The following is a 21,036-nucleotide window of genomic DNA, read 5'->3' as shown; positions in this document are numbered from 1 at the left end:
TCGTCTGATTCCTCCCCATGTTACGTGCAATTGCGTAAGTGCTGATCGAAGGATCCCGCTCGACCTGCTGCAAGACGGCTTCCGAAAATCGCAGAGTTCTTACCGTGCGATGGCGTCCCCGTCCAGGTAATCTGCTAAATGACCCGGTCTCACGCAGACGTTGGTACACAGCAGCAGAGGTCGCATGATGCGGGATACGGCGATTAGGATATTTTTGTTGATAAACACGCTGTGCAGCTCGTCCGTTGTGGTGCGCTACGTAGTTCGCACCAACCATACCAGTGTACTCACTCCAGGTTTATCGCTCCATTAGTTAACAGAGATAATGCACTACTACACTGCTGGACAGCAGTTGCCTACAACTGAAGAGTGTAATACGCCCTCTAACAACTGAAGCTCGTAATATGGCCTCTAACGACTCAAGAGAGTAATATGACCTCCACCGGTTTAAATAATCCTCATAGGAAAAATGACATTAGGGAAAAATATTTGTTTTGATGTCCCCTACAACCTCCCAGAGTTTGTCGGTTTAAATACTTTTCACCCTGTATATCTAACTCGACTTGACATTTACGTACAAAGTATTATGTGTTTCTAGCTAACTGTCTTTGGTAAACTTACGTACGGCCAAATCAGTTTTCTCTCGATCTTATAGGGAATACTCTGCTATTGTATTTGGTCGCAGGTGAAAGTCCTGATAAAGTAGATCCCAATAAAGCATACTTTTTTATACGGAAGTATTCAAAGAACTCTGTTTCCATCTGCTTTCCCTCGGAACTGATTACTGTGACACTACAGCCACTGTGCCTGTACAATTCACCAGGGAAACTACTGTCTTGATTTAGAAAAACTGTGTTCAACCATGAGACTTGCACGAAATAAGGTGCAATTCGTTGCGGAATTACTGATACGCCTGTATTTTTTTGTTCCTGGAAAATGTAATTCTTAGTGTCATATTGTTAGTAATTGAGTACCTGATACGACAGTCGAAATAGTAAACGCATGAACCCTGCCTACTGTACTTGAATTTGGTACAAGATGACAGACGTTTGTGGCACGTCGTCTGATGGACGGACAGCTCTGTTATCTCGTTGCTGTTTAATTGAGTTCCATTCATTTAATTTCGAAGTCCTTTTCGTAGACTCTTGCCAGTACCACTGAAATAAAATAGCTCCATTAAAAAGGAAAAGAGATGGTTCAAATGGCTCTGAAGGAAAAGAGATATATATCATATTTTTGTAGCTATAAAAGTTCAAAAATTTCCTCAAGTAGTCAGAAAAGTCGTCACACTGTCCCCTGTAACTCAGTGAAGACCTCACCAGGATACGTTTATTCATTTTGGGTACATTCGAGGTGCCCTGTCTCAGCTGCCTCGCTGTCTCACCCGACATACAAAAGTCGACAGCTTCCATTCGATTATGTGAAGAGAGTAAAAAATTCTGAATTGAGAAAAGATTTGGGCATTGAGACTCAATACCACCGCAACTATTTTCTACAGTCCTGGAAGAGGTCTTCCGTTCATTTAACTGGGACGAAGAAAGCACACAAATAAACGGATTTTTTTTTTCTGAACCACCTTCTAACTGCAGGTAGTACTGTTTTGCTAGATTCAGATCCAGAACAACATCAGCAATGGGTGGAGAAACTGAACAGAGCAAGTGTGACAGCAGGACTGAAGTTTAATTACGATAAGACAAAGTAATGGTGCGGTCAGTAAGCTGATAGGAATGTATTAACAATTAATGATTAATTTACTGAAACAACTGACTGATTTGTAAACTTACTGCAACTGAAAACAATAAGAGGATGGGCACTTGCAGAAGTAAAGAGGAGGCTAAAAGTAGTGCAGGGCTCGTTAGGGAAACTGAATAATGTATTCCGAAATGAATTCCCAATGAGCTCTATTTGGAGAGCGTGTAACTACTGTACACTGCCAATACTAACTTACAGAAGGGAATCGTGGACATGAAATGCACAGTTAAAGCATGGTGGTTGTCCAAATAGTAAGGGAAAGCTGCATGCCGACTGTAAAGAAAGTAAAGAATCGTTAAAGATAAAGTACACGTATTGAGATTATGAAACTGACTGTAACGAAGCTGAAACGCAGATAAACTTGGCATCTGACGATATAAAATGAGAAAGGGTAGCCGGAGAAGGTTCTGTGTTGGATTCCTCACGGTATGAAACGGCCCAGAGGACGACCTAATGGAAGATATATTAAGACAAGCAGAACGAACTTGATGCGAGAGGCCGAAGATTGTAAAGTAGGGGGAAATTGAAGAGTGTCATTTCCATCAGAGAATAATAAATATCTGGTTGACTAAGATAATTACTTCGTTCACTTAATCTGCACCGAGGCCACAGAGTATGATTAATGAATTAAAAGTGTTTTGCCGGAAAGGTGTTTGCTTTTATACCAGCTCGTACTTGTGGCTGCTGGGCACACAATGCTTCCGCCGCCTCGCTACATTAAGGTGCAAAATGTTTTGAGTACATTATTACATTTGGATATCGTGTTTTCATAATCCTACCAGCTATTTACAGCCATCGCTGTATTAATAGGACATAAAAGCTACGTATCGGTACTTTAAAGGTTCGTCCTCCATGGCTGGCAACTTCTGAGTAGCATACTTGAGATGAAAACACCGAGACAAAAATTCAACAGGTAAACGTCAAAAAATGGCCATATAAGCCTCAAGAGATTTGTATTGTCATTACGATGATTAGAGACCGGATTATATGCATTTACATGTTGCATGTGCATTTGGATATTTGGCTCCTTTTCACCGGTTATTGAATATTGTAGCAAAAAACTAGCGATGATAGATATTTTCGCTCTATGTTTACAATGTTTTTAAACTTTAGACGGGCGGTCTCTTGTTTGATCTAGTTTTGATGTCTCACAAGTTGACCGCTATCTAGAGCTGCGTACAATCGCTAACCGAGAGGCTACCGCCTAGCAAAATCATTACAGAAGAGGAACAGGAAGTCAGAGTCAATGCTCCTGCGCCCGCGCCCCTAGTATATTTCCTCCGCTGTGATGCCGTACGCGTCGACAACAATTAAATTAAGCGGATAAATGATGATGGTGCCCTCTTGGGTAAAATATTCCGGAGGTAAAATAGTCCCCCATTCGGATCTACGGGCGGGGACTACTCAAGAGGGCGACGTTATCAGGAGAAAGAAAACTGGCGTTCTACGGATCGGAGCGTGGAATGTGAGATCCCTTAATCGGGCAGGTAGGTTTGAAAATTTAAAAAGGGAAATGAATAGATTCAAGTTGGATATAGTGGGAATTAGTGAAGTTCGGTGGCAGGAGGAACAAGACTTTTGGTCAGGTGAATACAGGGTTATATATACAAAATCAAATAGGGGTAGTAGGTTTAATAATGAATAAAACAATAGGAATCCGGGTAAGCTACTACAAACAGCACAGCGAACGCATTGTTATGGCCAAGATAGACACGAAGCCCACGCCTACGGCAGTAGTACAAGTCTATATGGCAACTAGCTCTGTAGATAACGAAGAAATTGAAGAAATGTATGATGAGATAAAAGAAATTATTCAGATAGTGAAGGGAGACGATAATTTAATAGTCATGGGTGACTGGAATTCGATAGTAGGAAAAGGAAGAGAAGGAAACGTAGTAGGTGAATATGGATTGGGGTAAGAAATGAAAGAGGATGCCGCCTGGTGGAATTTTGCACAGAGATTAACTTAATCATATCTATCACTTGGTTCAAGAATCGTAAAAGAAGGTTGTATACATGGAAGAAGCCTGGAGATACTGACAGGTTTCAGATAGATTATATAATGGTAAGACAAGGATTTAGGAACCAGGTTTTAAATTGTAAGACATTTCCAGGTGCAGATGTGGACTCTGACCACAAACTATTGGTTATGAACTGTAAATTAAAACTGAAGAAACTGCAAAAAGCTGGCAATTTAAGGAGGTGGTACCTGGAGAAACTGACAGAACCAGAGGTTGTATCGAGTTTCAGGGAGAGCATAAGGGAACAATTGACAAGAATGCGGGAAAGAAATACAGTAGAAGAAGAATGGGTAGCTTTGAGGGATGAAGTAGTGAAGGCAGTAGAGGATCAAGTAGGTAAAAAGACGAGGGCTAGAAGAAATCCTTGGGTAACAGAAGAAATATTGAATTTAATTGATGAAAGGAGAAAATACAAAAATGCAGTAAATAAAGCAGGCAAAAAGGAATAAAAAAGTCTCAAAAATGAGATGGACAGGAAGTGCAAAATGGCTAAGTAGGCATGGCTAGAGAACAAATGTAAGGATCAGAGGCTTACATCACTAGGGGTAAGATAGATACTGCCTACAGGAAAATTAAAGAGACCTTTGGAGAAAAGAGAACCACTTGTATGAATATCAAGAGTTCAGATAGAAACCCAGTTCTAAGCAAAGAAGGGAAGGCAGAAAGTTGGAAGGAGTATATAGAGGGTCTATACATGGGCGATGTACTTGAGGACAATATTATGGAAATGGGAGAGGATGTAGATGAAGATGAAATGGGAAATATAATACTGCGTGAAGAGTTTGATAGAGCACTGAAAGACCTAAGTCGAAACAAGGCTCCGGGAGTAGACAACATTCCATTAGAACTACTGACAGCCTTGGGAGAGCCAGTTCTGACAAAACTCTACCATCTGGTGAGCAAAATGTATGAGACAGGCGAAATACCCTCAGACTTCAAGAAGAATATAATAATTCCAATCCCAAAAAAAGCAGGCGTTGACAGATGTGAAAATTACCGAACTATCAGTTTAATAAGTCACGGCTGCAAAATACTAACACGAATTCTTTGCAGACGGGTGGAAAAACTGGTGGGAGCCGATCTCGGGGAAGAAAAGGTTGGATTCCGCAGAAATATGGGAACACGTGAGGCAATATTGACCTTAAGACTTATTTTAGAAGCTAGATTAAGAAAAGGCAAACCTACATTTCTCGCATTTGTAGACTTAGAGAAAGTTTTGACAATGTTGACTGGAATACTCTCTTTCAAATTCTGAAGGTGGCAGGGGTAAAATACAGGGAGGGAAAGGCTATTTACAATTTGTACAGAAACGAGATGGCAGTTATAAGAGTCGAGGGACATGAAAGGGAAGCAGTGGTTGGGAAGGAAGTGAGACAGTGTTGTAGCCTCTCCCAGATGTTATTCAATCTGTATATTGAGCAAGCAGTGAAGGAAACAAAAGAAAAATTCGGAGTAGGTATTAAAATCCATGGAGAAGAAATAAAAACTTTAAGGTTCGCCGATGACATTGTAATTCTGTCAGAGACAGCAAAGGACTTGGAAGAGCAGTTGAACGGAATGGACAGTGTCTTGAGAGAAGGATATAAGATGAACATAAACAAAAGCAAAACGAGTATAATGGAATGTAGTCGAATTAAGTCGGGTGGTGCTGAGGGAATTAGATTAGGAAATGAGACACTTAAAGTAGTAAAGGAGTTTTGCTATTTGGGGAGCAAAATAACTGATGATGGTCGAAGTAGAGAGGATATAAAATGTAGACTGGCAATGGCAAGGATAGCGTTTCTGGAGAAGAGAAATTTGTTAACATTGAGTATAGATTTTAGCGTCAGGAACTCGTTTCTGAAAGTATTTGTATGGAGTGTAGCCATGTATGGAAGTGAAACATGGACGATAAAAAGTTTGGACAAGAAGAGAATAGAAGCTTTCGAAATGTGGTGCTACAGAAGAGTGCTGAAGATTAGATGGGTAGATCACATAACTAATGAGGAGGTACTGAGTAGGATTGGGGAGGAATTTGTGGCACAACTTGACTAGGGGAAGGGATCGGTTGGTTGGACATATGCTGAGGCATCAAGGGATAACAAATTTAGTATTGTAGGGCAGCGTGGAGGGTAAAAATCATAGAGGGAGACCAAGAGATGAATACACTAAGCAGATTCAGAAGGATGTAGGCTGCAGTAGGTACTGGGAGATGAAGAAGCTTGCACAGTGTAGAGTAGGATGGAGAGCTGCATCAAACCAATCTCAGGACTCAAGACCACAACAACAACAACATTTTAGTCGCACGTCCATAGTTTCAGCTTAGCTTTTCATTTACTTGTTCATAGGTGAACGTGTTTACGACGTGCAGTGTGTAACGTGTTAGGCACCTCGCTGCCCGAAAAAAGAAACGTCGTTTCGTGGATAGATGACCATCCTGGAACATTTACATATGACGGAATTATTTTATATTGTCGAGTTTGCGAGAAAAACATTTCGTGTGAAAAAAGTTTCAAATAGACCAGCATGTGAAGTAAAGTCATTATATTTTAGGAATGCAGAAGAAAGGATCACGACAACAACTTCTGACAACAGCAAGTTGTAGTAGCAGAGATTTGTCCAAAGGTAACCAATATCAGTTGGTTTAACATAGATCTATGTGAAGCATTCACTGCAAGCAACATTCCTCTTCACAAAATTACAAACCCTATCCTCAAAGGCTTCCTGCGCAAATTCTGCTTAAAACAAATTATGCCAGATGAGTCAATATTGCGTAAAAATTACATACCGACAATTTTCGTAAATGTTCTGGAAGAAATACGCAGTGAACTCAAGGACAGCATTATCTGGATTTTCGTTGACGAAACTACAGACACTTATGGTCGTTACACTGCAAATTTAATTGCTGGTGCTTTAAAAGGAGAGCGTTCTTCTTCCTATTTAGCGGCCGGCAAAGAACTTGAAAAAGTAAATCATTCTACTATCGCTAGATTTGTGAATGAGTCTATTAGAAAAATATTTCCAGAATCTTCTGCAGATGAAAGGGTGTTTGTGTTTAACTGAGATGTTGCTCCCTATATGATCAAAGCAGGAAAAGCCCTACGAGTATTTTATCCCAATTTGATTCATGTGACCTGCTTTGCTCATGGAGTACATCGCCTTTATGAAGAAGTACGTTCCACGTTTGTGAATGTAAATAAACTGATTTCATCCGCAAAGAAACTGTTTCTAGAGGCTCCTGCTTGCTTTAAGATCTACAAAGAAAAACTACCAAATGTATCTTTACCCCCAAACCAGTGGTAACTCGTTGGGGTACGTAGGTCAAAACTGTGTTGTTTTACAATGAACATTTCGAGGCCATTAGAGGGGTGGTAAACAACTTCGACATCACTGAGGCTTTGGCAGTACGCCAGTGCAAGGAAGCTTTTAATGATTCCTGTATTAAAAAAGACATTGTTGTGATTAGCACTCATTTTTCACATATATCTGCAAGCGTTAAACAGCTTGAAACTCAAGGTTTGGCGATGAATGAATCTATTCAATTAATGATTATTTTAGTGAATTCCTCATTGCCAGAGGTATTTCCAAGAAAACTTAAAGAAAAGTTTGAAAATATTTAAAATAATAACCCTTGTGCCAAATTGATAGTTTTATTAAGGGACAGGTGAACTTTCACCAGAAACAGTAAGTGCCAACATAGCACCGAAATTCAAATACTGCCCAGTTACCTCAGTTGATGTAGAACGTTCCTTTCCTGCTTATAAAAATGTTTTGAGAGATCGAAGATACAATCTTACTACCGAACATTTGGAACAGTACTTGGTCGTTCATTTTACAATAGCAGAAAAATGTAAAATAAATTATAAATGATGCTTTGATCCAATAGTATTAATTAAAAGTTAATACTGTTTTAAAAATCATGATTGTATATTGTGTTTTAAATAAAATATTGCAGAGTTTTTGAGCGTGCCCCTCTGTATGCGATATATCTCGAAGTTGGTCCTGTGCATACTGATTGTTTCTCTGCGACTTACTCGCATCACATCCAGGTGTTACCGATAACAATAGCAAAATAGTAACAATTCTTGAAACACAGTACGCGTTCTCATTTTGCAAAATTTTTAGAAAATAATCCCAGAAAGGCCCCCTTCCTAAACTCTACCAGAAAGTATTCAGAAAATGATATCAGCGCTCTAAATGTACCGATTTTTCGCGAGACCGGCGCTCTTCCTCGTAACTGATATGCACAGGTTCGAGTCTGAGATGTAATGCACGCAGTAACCACCACGTTTTTTGTTATTTGATCTTGCATATTTCGACACTTTTCATGCATTTTTAAACATTTTTCATGCATATTTTAAGATTTTTTTGATGCATATAATGATGATATGTATTGCCACATAGAGGACTGAACGAGCTGTACTTTTTGGAAATCACAGACTATTTAAGGGGGTAGTTCAATTATTTTTCTGAATATTTGATTTATTGCTCTTTAATTGCTGCAGTTCTGTTGGTCTTGATTATGAAGGTTTCATCATCAGCTAAGAGCACTATTTCTACATTATTTGTTGAGATTGGAAAGTCATTTACATATAGCAGTAACAGAAATGGCACAAGAATTGAACACTGTGGAACACCTGTTGTAATTTATCCACACTCAGGAGAAGAGTGATCCTGAGAGCTGCATGAGCTATTCATCACGAACCTTTTCTTCATGTCGGTAAAGTAACTATTGTGGTCCTGCCCCAGGGGCGCAGTCGGCAATGCGCTGCAGCCCATGATGCCACGGGGCGGGTTCTGCCGCGTCACGGCAGATGGCAACGTGTCGTGTATGGTGGATGCTGAGTACTACTCGCACTGCGGCGTTGACTTGGCCAAGTGGCCGTATGACACACACACGTGCTACCTCATCTTCATCAACTGGCTGGATCTCGACGACGAGGTCAGCATCAGGCTGCGCAATGGCACGGGGGTGAGTATGCCAAGGGCAGGCACTGTCTATTATTGGAAATGACGATGATGATCGAGGTAAAATTAATGCTTGTATATTCCTGGAGTTCCCAGTCTGTGTGCAATGTCTGGTAAATGAAGAAAACTTCATAAGTCAAGAGCGCTACAAAAGAATTTTAGTGGATGACCGGTTTCGCAAGAGCTGTTCTGACATCGTAGGATCTTATGTTTTAAAATTTTTACAACACATTAACCGTAAGTGTTAAAAGTCGGTTCACACTGGACATGTTAGTGGGAAGTGCATATGCAGTGTGCAGCTACTTGCAGTACTGATGTTGTAAAAAGTTTAAAATTACGCTGTAAAAATTTTAAAACACAAAATAGGATGATGGGAGCATATACCCGTCGAAACTGGTCATCCAACAGAATGCTTTTCTAGCGATCTTGGGTTGTGAAATTCTCTTTAGTTGATGAGTAAAGTAGATGGCTAAAAAGTAGTGAACTTTAAGTGTAGTTTTAGTGAAGGCTAGCAACGGATTCGGTGGAATGTAGAGGAAAAAGAAGCAATTACTACAAGAATCAATATGGTGAAACTAGGTAATAAAACACAGCCAAACCAAGTTACCCTGCGCTCCTGGCAGACCGCCAATTCTGACCCTCTTCCTTCCTCTATAACAACCTTACTGCATCTTTTCTGTGAAGACTTAGCCAATTACGTAACTGATTAGATTTAGTAAAAAATAAAGCATTAATGAAAGATATTACTTAAGTGAGCTATATTGGTAAAAATACTGTACGTAATAAGTCAAATGTATGGCGGTAGTACAAAATCTATATCTTGATGTTTCTGGGATTGGTTGTAGTGTAGCATATAAAAAGCTCTGATTTTATTTATTCCTCATACATTGTTAATAGTGCACAGATTACTAATCATGAGTAAAAGAAAACGGTCTGTGGTTAGATGTGAGAGAATATTCCTTTATAGGCCTTCATTGTGTCACTGATATCAAGTTTAGCAGTTCTGTCATATTCTGCCAACAATATAGTAAATTTGCCTGCTTTCATCCATACTTCAAATTAGTTTGCAGAAACATGTAATTGAAAAGGTACCCACTAAAGGTCGTAACTTCGACATGTGCTACCGAGAGCTCCCTTGCACTTAGACGTGCAGTTAAGAAATATTAAACGCGTGCGAAATAGTTAGTCGCTCCCGCCGGAGACGGCTGCTGGCACTCGTAAGACGTACAGTAGCACGTGCTGTGACGTAGGCGCCACGGTGTGTCTTCCTCGTAGGCCACCGATCTGCACCGATGTCCCTCTAGCGGCGAGTTTGGAGCCTCAGCGCTCTTACTAGGGCCACACCTTCTTCCGTAACCAGTGGCACTACGATCGCTTTTCACATTACAGCTTTCGGCTCTTTCTTTCTAAATCTACCTGACAAACGCTGCTTGGAATCTTCCAGTGGGTCTGAGACACACCTTACAAGCAGTGAGTATTACCAGTTTTTTAAATTTTAATGTGAAAATCGATGAAAAACTGGGGTTGCTCAGGAAACGATTGGAGTATGTCTTGGGAGTTCTTAGGAAGGATAGGGAAACAAGCAAATATTAAGACAGGTGACAGAACTATTATGAACACTATAATGAAAGTGAAGTGGAGGGGAGGTGGCGTGCAGCTAGACGAATGGACATAGATTCACCAACGAAGTTCTTTGTTGGGTTCCAAGAAGTGAAATCTGCCCTAGCGGAAGGTGTGTAGGTGACAATAGTAAACGTGCAGGAGCAACTGGCATCTTGAATGCGTATTTTTAAAGACCATGGAAAGTTTAAAGGAGGCAGTGGACGTCGACTGGCTAATTATGGGTTAGTTGTTATGTGGGACAGAGACTATAAAACTCTTCGTCCCCTTATTTCAACAATTGTTTCAGATTATACTAACAGTGTTCCAGTCGCAGCGACTATCGATACTTTACCGACCTAACGCCGCTATTGTGTTTCCCAGACAGTCACCACACATTCGCGTGAGTGGTCACACACAGAAATGATTTTTTTTTCTCGCTTTCTGTTACAGTTCTCCATCAAGCATGTGAAGACACAGCGCGACTGGGAATTGGTGTCCGTCAAAAGTGAAGAGATTCCTCGCCAGAACGACGATCGCAAAGGCTTCCGCAAAATCGACTTCTACTTCACGTTCAAGAGGCATGCGGAGGGCTACGCCGCCACCGCGCTGGCTCCAGCAGTAGGTGAGCAACGACAGCTTTCCTTCCAACTCTTCATTTGCAAGCACTCTCTGACGCATAACGTTGTCTGCACGTTTAGATGTATTTCCTGTTCGTAGCTATCAGCCACTCAGCGCAACGTCGAAGTTCTTACATTAGTGCTGATGTTCGCACATCCAAGCGCCCCCACAAAGTAATTTTGTTTGCGATATTGAACAAGACATTACTGTAACGCTACGGCATTATCGTTTTTCAGTTAGAACTGTGTCTCGAAACTCGCGACATGACGATTTGCTACCGATGATTTGAAAAGAAGAGTTTCCAACCAGTTTTGAATTACGGCAGTGATAAACGGGTTTTTAATTAGGGTTTCCCAATTTGAAATGGAGCTATCCATACTGTAAATTGCTTGTAAAGACAGGGAAACAAACAAACTTGTATTATGAAAAGCGCATCAACGGCGAGTATACATTCGGTAATTAACCAGTCATGTTTCGTATTTTACAATCTTAAACGTTTACTTTAAATGAGCAAGGATCGTTTCAATAGTACATTTCATGAAAGTAAACCTTCGTTGGTTCATCAGTCACGGTCAACAATGCACTTTCCTAGCTTGTCTGCTTCTCAGATTGGGCGATTTGATTAGTTCCTTTCTCCGTTTTACACTGTAGTTCGCTGTTACCCGGATTATCAAATAATTCCCGTTAAACAGATTATAAGGTCACGATCACCGTAATGTTAAATTTAGAATGCGTAACAAGTACAGTGAAATCCAGTTACTGGAAGGTAAGTTCACGCACTCGCTGCTCCATAAAATTTAGTTAAGCTTCTCTCCAAACGACTATGTACAAGGTTCTATTTATTTTTTCCCAATTCATAGATGAACTGCATTTGAACTATAATTCAAATGTAATAATTAAAACAGCGCAGCTCGGAGAAGCAAATCTGTGTGTGAACGCGACACACGGTCGACTCTTGATGGTTGGACCCCAAAATCTAAACCTCATTGACTTAGGAATTATTAGGAGCCTGACAATTTATCTCCAGGAAGTGTGTTGCAAACTTTGCTTGTAATAACCTGGCAGAGAGTATTAGTAGTAGCCTCAAACATTTCATAGATGTTTCAGTTATGTACATGACGAAGTACTGTCTAAAAAAGCTGAACAGATAAGATTTCAAAAAGGTGGAAAGGCTGCCAGCTATCTAAAATTGTGCAGTTACCTGCAAACTGCAGTGGGAATTGGAGAAAGATACGAATGAAACCGTTTGAATCTGGAGGCAAGCAATTAATGACCAACGGAGGGTTACTTTCATGCAATGTTTATTCCTTGCTCAGTTAAAAGAAAAGTTTAAGCTCATAAAATAGGGAGTATGGTCATGTTAATTACAAAACGATATTAATACTGCTATTACAGTATTGTTATTTAACCCCATTGCATAATATAGATAACTGTACATAAAGTTCGAACTGAATTCAATACAAGGTATGTGTACTAAGACGGAGAATCGTAACACGGTCCCTGACTTCAGCCGTCGCACGGACGCCAAAATGGAAAATATTGAAATAAACGATATCAGAATTGAAAAACAACTGCTATCACTTAGTAGCGGAAAAGCATCCGGACCAGACGAGAAACCCTTAAGATTCTACAGTGATTATGCTAAAGAACTTGCCCCCTTTCTATCAGCAATTTATCGTAGATCGCTGGAAGAACGTAAAGTACCTAGCGACTGGAAGAAAGCGCAGGTCGTTCCCATTTTCAAGAAGGGTCATAAATCACATGCGAATAATTATAGGCCTATTTCGCTTACGTCAATCTGTTGTAGAATAATGGAACATGTTTTGTGTTCTCGTATTATGACGTTCTTAGATAATACAAATCTCCTTCATCATAACCAACATGGATTCCGCAAACAGAGATCATGTGAAACTCAGCTCGCCCTATTTGCCCAAGAAATTCACAGTGCCGTAGACACTGGCGAGCAGATTGATGCCGTATTCCTGGACTTCAGGAAGGCATTTGATACGGTTCCGCACTTACGTTTAGTGAAAAAAATACGAGCTTACGGAATATCGTACCAGGTTTGTGATTGGATTCAGGATTTCCTAGAAGAAAGAACACAACATGTCATTCTTAACGGTTCAAAATCTGCGGATGTAGAGGTAATTTCGGGAGTACCGCAGGGAAGCGTGATAGGACCTTTATTGTTTACAATATACATAAATGACTTAGTTGACAACATCGGTAGCTCCGTGAGGCTATTTGCAGATGACACGGTTGTCTACAAGAAAGTAGCAACATCAGAAGACTCGTACGTACTCCAGGAGGACCTGCAGAGGATTAATGCATGGTGCGACAGCTGGCAGCTTTCCCTAAACGTAGATAAATGTAATATAATGCGCATACATAGGGGCAGAAATCCATTCCAGTACGATTATGCCATAGGTGGTAAATCATTGGAAGCGGTAACGACCGTAAAATACTTAGGAGTTACTATCCGGAGCGATCTGAAGTGGAATGATCACATAAAACAAATAGTGGGAAAAGCAGGCGCCAGGTTGAGATTCATAGGAAGAATTCTAAGAAAATGTGACTCATCGACGAAAGAAGTAGCTTACAAAACGCTTGTTCGTCCGATTCTTGAGTATTGCTCATCAGTATGGGACCCTTACCAGGTTGGATTAATAGAAGAGATAGACATGATCCAGCGAAAAGCAGCGCGATTCGTCATGGGGACATTTAGTCAGCGCGAGAGCGTTACGGAGATGCTGAACAAGCTCCAGTGGCGGACACTTCAAGAAAGGCGTTAGGCAATACGGAGAGGTTTATTATCGAAATTACGAGAGAGCACATTCCGGGAAGAGATGGGCAACATATTACTACCGCCCACATATATCTCGCGTAATGATCACAACGAAAAGATCCGAGAAATTAGAGCAAATACGGAGACTTACAAGCAGTCGTTCTTCCCACGCACAATTCGTGAATGGAACAGGGAAGGGGGGATCAGATAGTGGTACAATAAGTACCCTCCGCCACACACCGTAAGGTGGCTCGCGGAGTATAGATGTAGATGTAGATGTAGAAGATAGGGAGGGTGGGAGACAGTTCTACACACGTTTATCTTCGCATTAATTAGGATAACTTTTGTAAGTGGTGCATGCTTCAGAAGGATTATCGTACTCTCTTCCAGTCTGTCTCCCGATCCGTTTGTTCATTTTTCTGTCTTCACTAGTAATTTACAACATGCATGTCCTAATTACTCGCTGGGGAACCCACACGTTTTGGGTGGTTTTCCCACTAAATAGCTTATTTCCTGTTACCGTATGTCAAAATCGATAATATATACGGATTATAAACTTCCATTTTCAAACACATCAGAAGCTTGATTTCCAAAATTCTGTTCAGTTTTCCAAAATCTGAATAGACCATTTGAACTCTTCTGTTTGTATCTGCTCCAGTCTATCCAGTCACTCTTTTCAAATGCTATAAATTTAAAAACTCAGCTCTGTGCTATGACTTCATTGTTGATGTGTATATTTACATTTTTCTGCCTTGCTTGTAGGCGAATTTACTCTCACTACGTTAAAAAAAAAAAAGTCAAATGGCTCTGAGCACTATGGGACTTAACTTCTAAGGTCATCAGTCCTCTAGAACTAAGAACTACTTAAACCTAATTAACCTAAGGACAGCACACACATCTATGCCCGAGGCAGGATTCGAACCTGCGACAGTAGAGGTCACGCGGTTCCAGACTGTAGCGCCTAGAACCGCTCGGCCACCCTGGCCGGCTCACTACGTTTGATTTTCAATCCTTCCTCCAAAAATTTTCCTTTAATATCTTCCATTCGTTTTTGAAGTTTAGCTGCAATAAAGGAAAACTAAACAATATCGCAGCAGGTGGTTAAAATTCCACGAGGTTTCGACTGAGATCTCCTCGGTCATTTTCAGGGGTTAAATGACTGCTGTGTCGCCGTGGCCTTGTTATATGACCGCGCTGCCAGCTGTGACGTCACTGGTGCCGTCTTCCTCGCCAATTGTGAGAATGTTTACGTCCGGCTTCCGTCGCGCCCGCTTCAACCACTCGAAGTCCGGGTCTCAGGTTCTGCTGAGCTGCAAACCACCGTCCTTTCTGATGGTGTTTTCAGATACTTTTATTTCTACTGCTTCTTTTATGACGCTCTCATAGGATCCCTTCGGCTTCATAACGATAGATATTTCGTCGGATAGAATTCGGTGTCGATTTTCCAAAGCGTGTCCTGCCACGGCTGATCTCGCGTTCCGTCCGGCATTGCTCCGCAGTACGTACTGTTTGGCGGACGTAATAGCAGCCATGCTGACATCGAATTTTGTTCTCTCCAGGCGTTCTAAGTCCTAGATTGTCCTTCACAGACCTCATGAGTTGTATTTTGTTGGGGGCCTAAACACTGATGAGTTGCTGTGTCTCTTTAAGAGCCAGCAGACCTTCCCCGATACTGTGCCACAGAAACGCAAAAACGCAATGTTTTTGTTCTCTTCTTTGGTGGTGTTTTCCTGCGTGTCTCACAATAAATAGTCTGTTATTCCTGACGGCGGTTGCAGCCATTGACCCGGAAGCCGGCCGAAGTGGCCGTGCGGTTAAAGGCGCTGCAGTCTGGAACCGCAAGACCGCTACGGTCGCAGGTTCGAATCCTGCCTCGGGCATGGATGTTTGTGATGTCCTTAGGTTAGTTAGGTTTAACTAGTTCTAAGTTCTAGGGGACTAATAACCTCAGCAGTTGAGTCCCATAGTGCTCAGAGCCATTTTGACCCGGAAGACTTTTCAGAGGCGTCTTATTTCTAACGGCAGACTTTCAGCGTCTAAGATAACTTTAGCACGGTGGACGAGGGTGTTCAGAACGCCACGTTTTTATGCCGGATGGTGCTAGCTAAGAGCGTGCAAATATCAATCCGCACGTGAAGGTTTCCTGTACACACTGTGAATGAGGTGTTCGTTGGTTTTTCGGAGAACGAGAACGAACAGAAACGGTAATGCACCCTCTTTCTCTACTTTCATCGTAAACATAATGCGGTCGTGAATGCCGTTCAAATGTGTTCTATGAATATTCGCAGTTTTTGGCTGGCACTGAGCACTATGGGACTTAACATCTTAGGTCCGGCACTCTCGCAGTTTTTCACGTCTGTCGGGCTAGATGATAAAAGTGTCGCCGATTCTACGATAAAGCAACTTGGCTTTTCTGGTGCCGTGTCCAAAGCGATGTCTTCAAATTTTTCCATAAAAAACTTTGCTCTGGATGGAGCTAATGACTTCCCATCGCCTAGTCGTCCAACTGGTCGGAGTATTGGCCGCCATATAGGAAGTACGACGATGTCAAAGCCTGCTTAAACAATCCCACAGGAACACGTGTAAATAGCGAGACCACATAAAAACTGACCACCTTGCTCAAGACTCAGATGTTTTAATCGGTTGATAAAATCGTCGCTGGTCTTGATACGATGCACACAGCGACATAAATGGAGCGTAGGGAGGCTAGCCAGATGATTTCTCAGTCTGTAGGATGGTGACCCGATAGTGTTCACCGTGGGGCGAAGAGGAGGACCCTTTTGTGGGTCTTTGGTAGCATAGGTGGTCTCGGTGCCTCTGGGAGGAGATTCTTAATAACGGCCTCTTTCAATGATGACTGTTTTAGGAGCTCTGATGCCTTCCTCATTATTCTCGACGTCGCGTCCCGCGTCACTTTCCGTTAGGGAAAGAATCACCTGAATTTTAGCGTCTTAGTCAGCTTTATTCAGAACGACGGATGCATTGCCCTTGTCAGCTGGCAGAACCACGATGAAGCGTTCGTTGCGGAGTGCGTGAAGTCCGCTGCGATCAGCTCTAGTCAAGTTCGATAGCGGTGGTTTGGACTTTGAAATAACTCGCCATGTTTCGTAAAGTATTTCGCCTGCTCTCTCAACAGACATTTTGCGGATTGTTTCTTCAACACCACTTACAAGATCACAGATAGGGGTATTCCGACGCACTGGTGCGAAGTTAACACCTTTCTTAATTACCGAACTGGTACCCACGTCGATTTCGCTCTACATCATATGAAGGTCATATTGGACACAATTTATTCTATTGATTCTCGTTCTGCACCATATGTTGTGCTAAAGTGACCGCGTCGATCCACTCCCAGTCTAGTTCCGAGAATCCTCTGTCAGATGCAGGTGGACAACCATTAGCTCGCGGTCGTTTGAATCCAGTGCCTCCTAGTGAAGTTTAACCTTTCCCGCAGCAGGGCAGAGCTGGCACAACGATACTTTCTTCTGGATGCCGAAATGATTGATACGATGGGTCACCATGGCAAATCGTACAACAGTGTTCTCATCCCGGCAGCGTAGCAGGAAGGCTAGGGAGTTTAACAGGTTAACTTTCTTAACACGCAGCTTTACCAGGCGTTTAATCAGTCGTGGTACGGGTACTACACATTTGAGCAAAATTGTACGATGGGTTGCACGAGAGTTTTTTAAGCAGTCTCTTTTATAGGCTTATCGCATTTCATTAGTATTCCCCCAAGTAACAGGCCCACCAAATGCTTTACCTACTTGATAAATGAAACAGACTCAACACTGGAGTAATATTCTAAAAATTTTAGTATGTGTTTCACCAAGCGGTTTTGGCTGTTTCGTAAAATTTTATGTGCACAACACAGTTGGACACTTTTTGCCCAATGTGCATAGACAGCACTCCAGAATGAAATTTTCACTCTGCAGCGGAGTGTGCGCTGATATGAAACTTCCTGGCAGATTAAAACTGTGTGCCTGACCGAGACTCGAACTCGGGACCTTTGCCTTTCGCGGGCAAGTGCTCTACCATCTGAGCTACCGAAGCACGACTCACGCCCGGTGCTCACAGCTTTACTTCTGGTAGAGCACTTGCCCGCGAAAGGCAAAGGTCCCGAGTTCGAGTCTCGGTCGGGCAAACAGTTTTAATCTGCCAGGAAGTTTCACAGCACTCCAGGTTTGGAAAAGCGTGGAATATATAAAATTAGCTTTAATTGTTGAAAATTCTATATGCCAATCTGGCAGGGCAATATATACCCAACTGAAGTAACACCGCAGAAGTTGGAAACTTAGAAAAGAAGACTCTACTTTTGCAGACCACCTGCTTAAAGAAGGCATAGTTACTTTGTGAAACATGAAGTATTACATCACATCCATACAGGAAGGAAGATGAACTATCTTGAAATAAACGGAATTAATAAACACATGACCATCAGCCCAAGCTTAGTACTGAATGAGCAGACACAGTTCTCTTACTCGCTACGCTACTTCTAACTGCACATACTGCTCATAATCTCATCCACATCATACCCTTCTTACTCAGGTGCCCCATTTTTCTTTATTTCAGTTCCTATAATTTCTCTCGTTGTCTTAAAAATGTTCCTTTGTATAATCACAGCTGCTTCATATCACTATTATGTCTTATCTGTTTGAAATTTAGGACCTATCAAAGACAAGATTATTTTATTCAGCCACATCTTTGTAATGTCACCGAAGTTTATTGTCAATTATTTTGTTCTATGAACAACTGTTGTACGTTGTCTATAGTTCATTAGTTAATGTATGATATATTTTATCCTAGTTAAATAACCTTACACCGTGTTTACACTGAAATAAATCCTCTTGTTTTATTCCTAATTCTAAAATTAACATTTTTCATCTCTCGAAATGGAAATACTCTCAAGATGCACTAGTTTAAATCTTTAACCCGAAAAAATTTAACTACTCCACATACTTATCTTTGTACCTGTTGATGGTGTAACAGCCGAAAACCGGTTCCTGAAACAAATAGTAAATATTATAGGACACCAGTTTTGTGTGTGTTTCATTCATAATGTATAAAATATTCTACAGTCCGTCAGAGCTTACCTGCTATTAAGCCTACGTGATTTACCCATTTCGTGTCCCTACATGTCGTTACACCTCGGTATTAGCAGTGCTCAAGTGAAAAGGTACGAAAAGTCGTAACAAAAAAACAGTCTGAAGTTTGCATATGGCGCGTTTGGATAACGCAATGAGGCATCCAGGCATGCAAATATAGAGTCCGGCGTGGTAGTACGTATGCGCCGACACCTCCCCCTACAAAATTCAATTCTGTGCCCTCACCAGCCAAAGTGATGCTCACATCCTTTTTCGACGTCCAAGGTCCGATACTCATCGAATTCCACGGAAAAACAGTAACAGTGGCATGTACTGTGAGACACTTCGTGCTCCGTAGCCTATGCAAATCCACCAAAAGCAAACGGCCTGGACTGCTCACGCAGGAAAAAAAGGAAGAAAAAGATCGTGGTTGGAGGACGAACTCAAGGACACAGGACACAGAGGAAGATTGGCTCCTGGGCTCCTGTCACAGCCACAGGAATTCTGGGAAGAGCGAATCATTCGGCTCGTGAAACAATGGGATAGTTGCGCTCTGGCCTCTGGTGGGCATTTTTTTCATTTCTTTGGATCTGCCTCTGATACAGTTATCGTCAGCTGGACTAGATGGAGAACTGCCAAAATAATAAAAAAAATAAATAAAAAAACCTTAGGCCTGCTAATAATGCCGAGTTAACGTAACGCAAATTTTGGCGCATTACAAGACACCGTTCAGACAATAGAGACAATTCTGCCAGTGTTTTATGTTCCTTTTTGAACGTGCTGATTGACAGTTGCTTCTGCTTTTGTGTTAGGACAATCACAAATCGGATTTGAACCGCGCGCAAGAAAACTTTTTTGTAAGACGATAATGATCAGAACAATGGAATGCCACACATCCTCATAATCTTTATAGAATAACGACGGATGAAAATAAAAAGAAGTGAATCGCAGATGAGTTTCTCATTTCGCCCAAAAACAAACAAAAAATAAAGGAAAAAAATTACGATGGCTACCGAAGAGGAGGAACATCTAAATAATCCTCCCTTTTCTTTATTTGAGTTACAGTGGATGAATCTGGATTTTATTCGTAGCTACGATTTAAATCAAAATCATTGAACTATGCTTCAGAATTTCGGCTGCCATTAAACGCAGTATCAGTCCGTGTCGCTGCGTTTTCGAAACGCGACTTTCACAACTGGTATCAGCTTAGGACGTCGACTGAGCAAACGTATACTTTCATTCGCTAGTCTAATCGAGAGCTGGCAACATTGCAGAATACGTTTGGCAGCTATGTGACCGTCAATTTACTTCTTAGTGTGGTTCAGAATTGCTCTGCTAAATTCAGTAGATATTCAGTTATCATTTCTGATAAATAATCTGCAAGATTCTGACTTGTGGTGTAACAATGGGCAGACAAATTTATTACTTGGTTCCAGGAGGGCCATTCCACACAGAATCAGTAACTAATCTCATATTTAACATTAATAATTATATTTGCTAATTAACAGTACCACAGTGTCATGAGTTATAACAGCACTGGCTCGCCAGCCAAGTAGTAAAGTGGCCCTCTTCGGAAGGTGAACGTTGCGTTAGCACTGGGTTCTAATCCCCCAAGAGGCCTAAGCATTCTTTCGAATTTTTACGTCTTCTACTGCCGAGCTATATGCTTCCAGATCGGAAACCATTAAGGATATCTTAACCGCACCATCTAAAGACTCACCGCAGAAAAAATACAACAGAGATTGCCTTTCAGCAAAGCTCCTATATAGGTTTCTTTGTGAAACCAGCAGAGTGTGGACGGTCGATCTCGTACAGCAACAACAGCACTTGCGTTCAAAAAAATCGCATTTTGTATGTTGCGACTCAGTTGTTGAAACAGTTGTCAACTTCAATGGACACACGTCTGGGATGCAGTTATCGATACAGAACATCTTGCTTATGGGAGCAGATAGATAAAATTATCACATTGGCTGTGCTTCCTTTTTGTATTTTGTTTTCTTTATTTTTTTATTATTTTAGGGCCAACCGTCATTTTGTGTTCATGAAGTTAATAATCACTGATTCAAATCCCCTTCTCACGATCCTTATAATTATATAGGTTTTCCGTTATTTCCTTAAACTGACTGTTTCTGCTATCTATTGCTCGCCTATCTGACCTCTTTTTATCAGTAATGAGAAGAGGTACCGAGTTGAAATTTGTTTCAAATACTGACGTCTACAGTCCGTTGGC

At 41.3% G+C, this 21,036-nt stretch overlaps 1 protein-coding gene across 1 annotated transcript in view; it reads left to right on the top strand.

Moving 5' to 3' along the window:
* The window catches only part of LOC124615949 (5-hydroxytryptamine receptor 3A-like), a 126,155-nt gene that overhangs the window by 53,418 nt on the left and 51,701 nt on the right, over positions 1-21,036 (top strand). Inside the window, exons 5-6 of the mRNA XM_047144149.1 lie at positions 8,502-8,724; positions 10,773-10,944. Coding sequence (XP_047000105.1) covers positions 8,502-8,724; positions 10,773-10,944 — 395 coding nt within the window. The remainder of the gene's footprint in view (positions 1-8,501; positions 8,725-10,772; positions 10,945-21,036) is intronic.

The sequence above is a fragment of the Schistocerca americana genome, chromosome 5, assembly GCF_021461395.2.
Source record: "Schistocerca americana isolate TAMUIC-IGC-003095 chromosome 5, iqSchAmer2.1, whole genome shotgun sequence".
NCBI lineage: Eukaryota > Metazoa > Arthropoda > Insecta > Orthoptera > Acrididae > Schistocerca > Schistocerca americana.
Note: the sequence above shows the minus strand (reverse complement) of the source record. Positions and strands in the feature narration are given on the sequence as shown.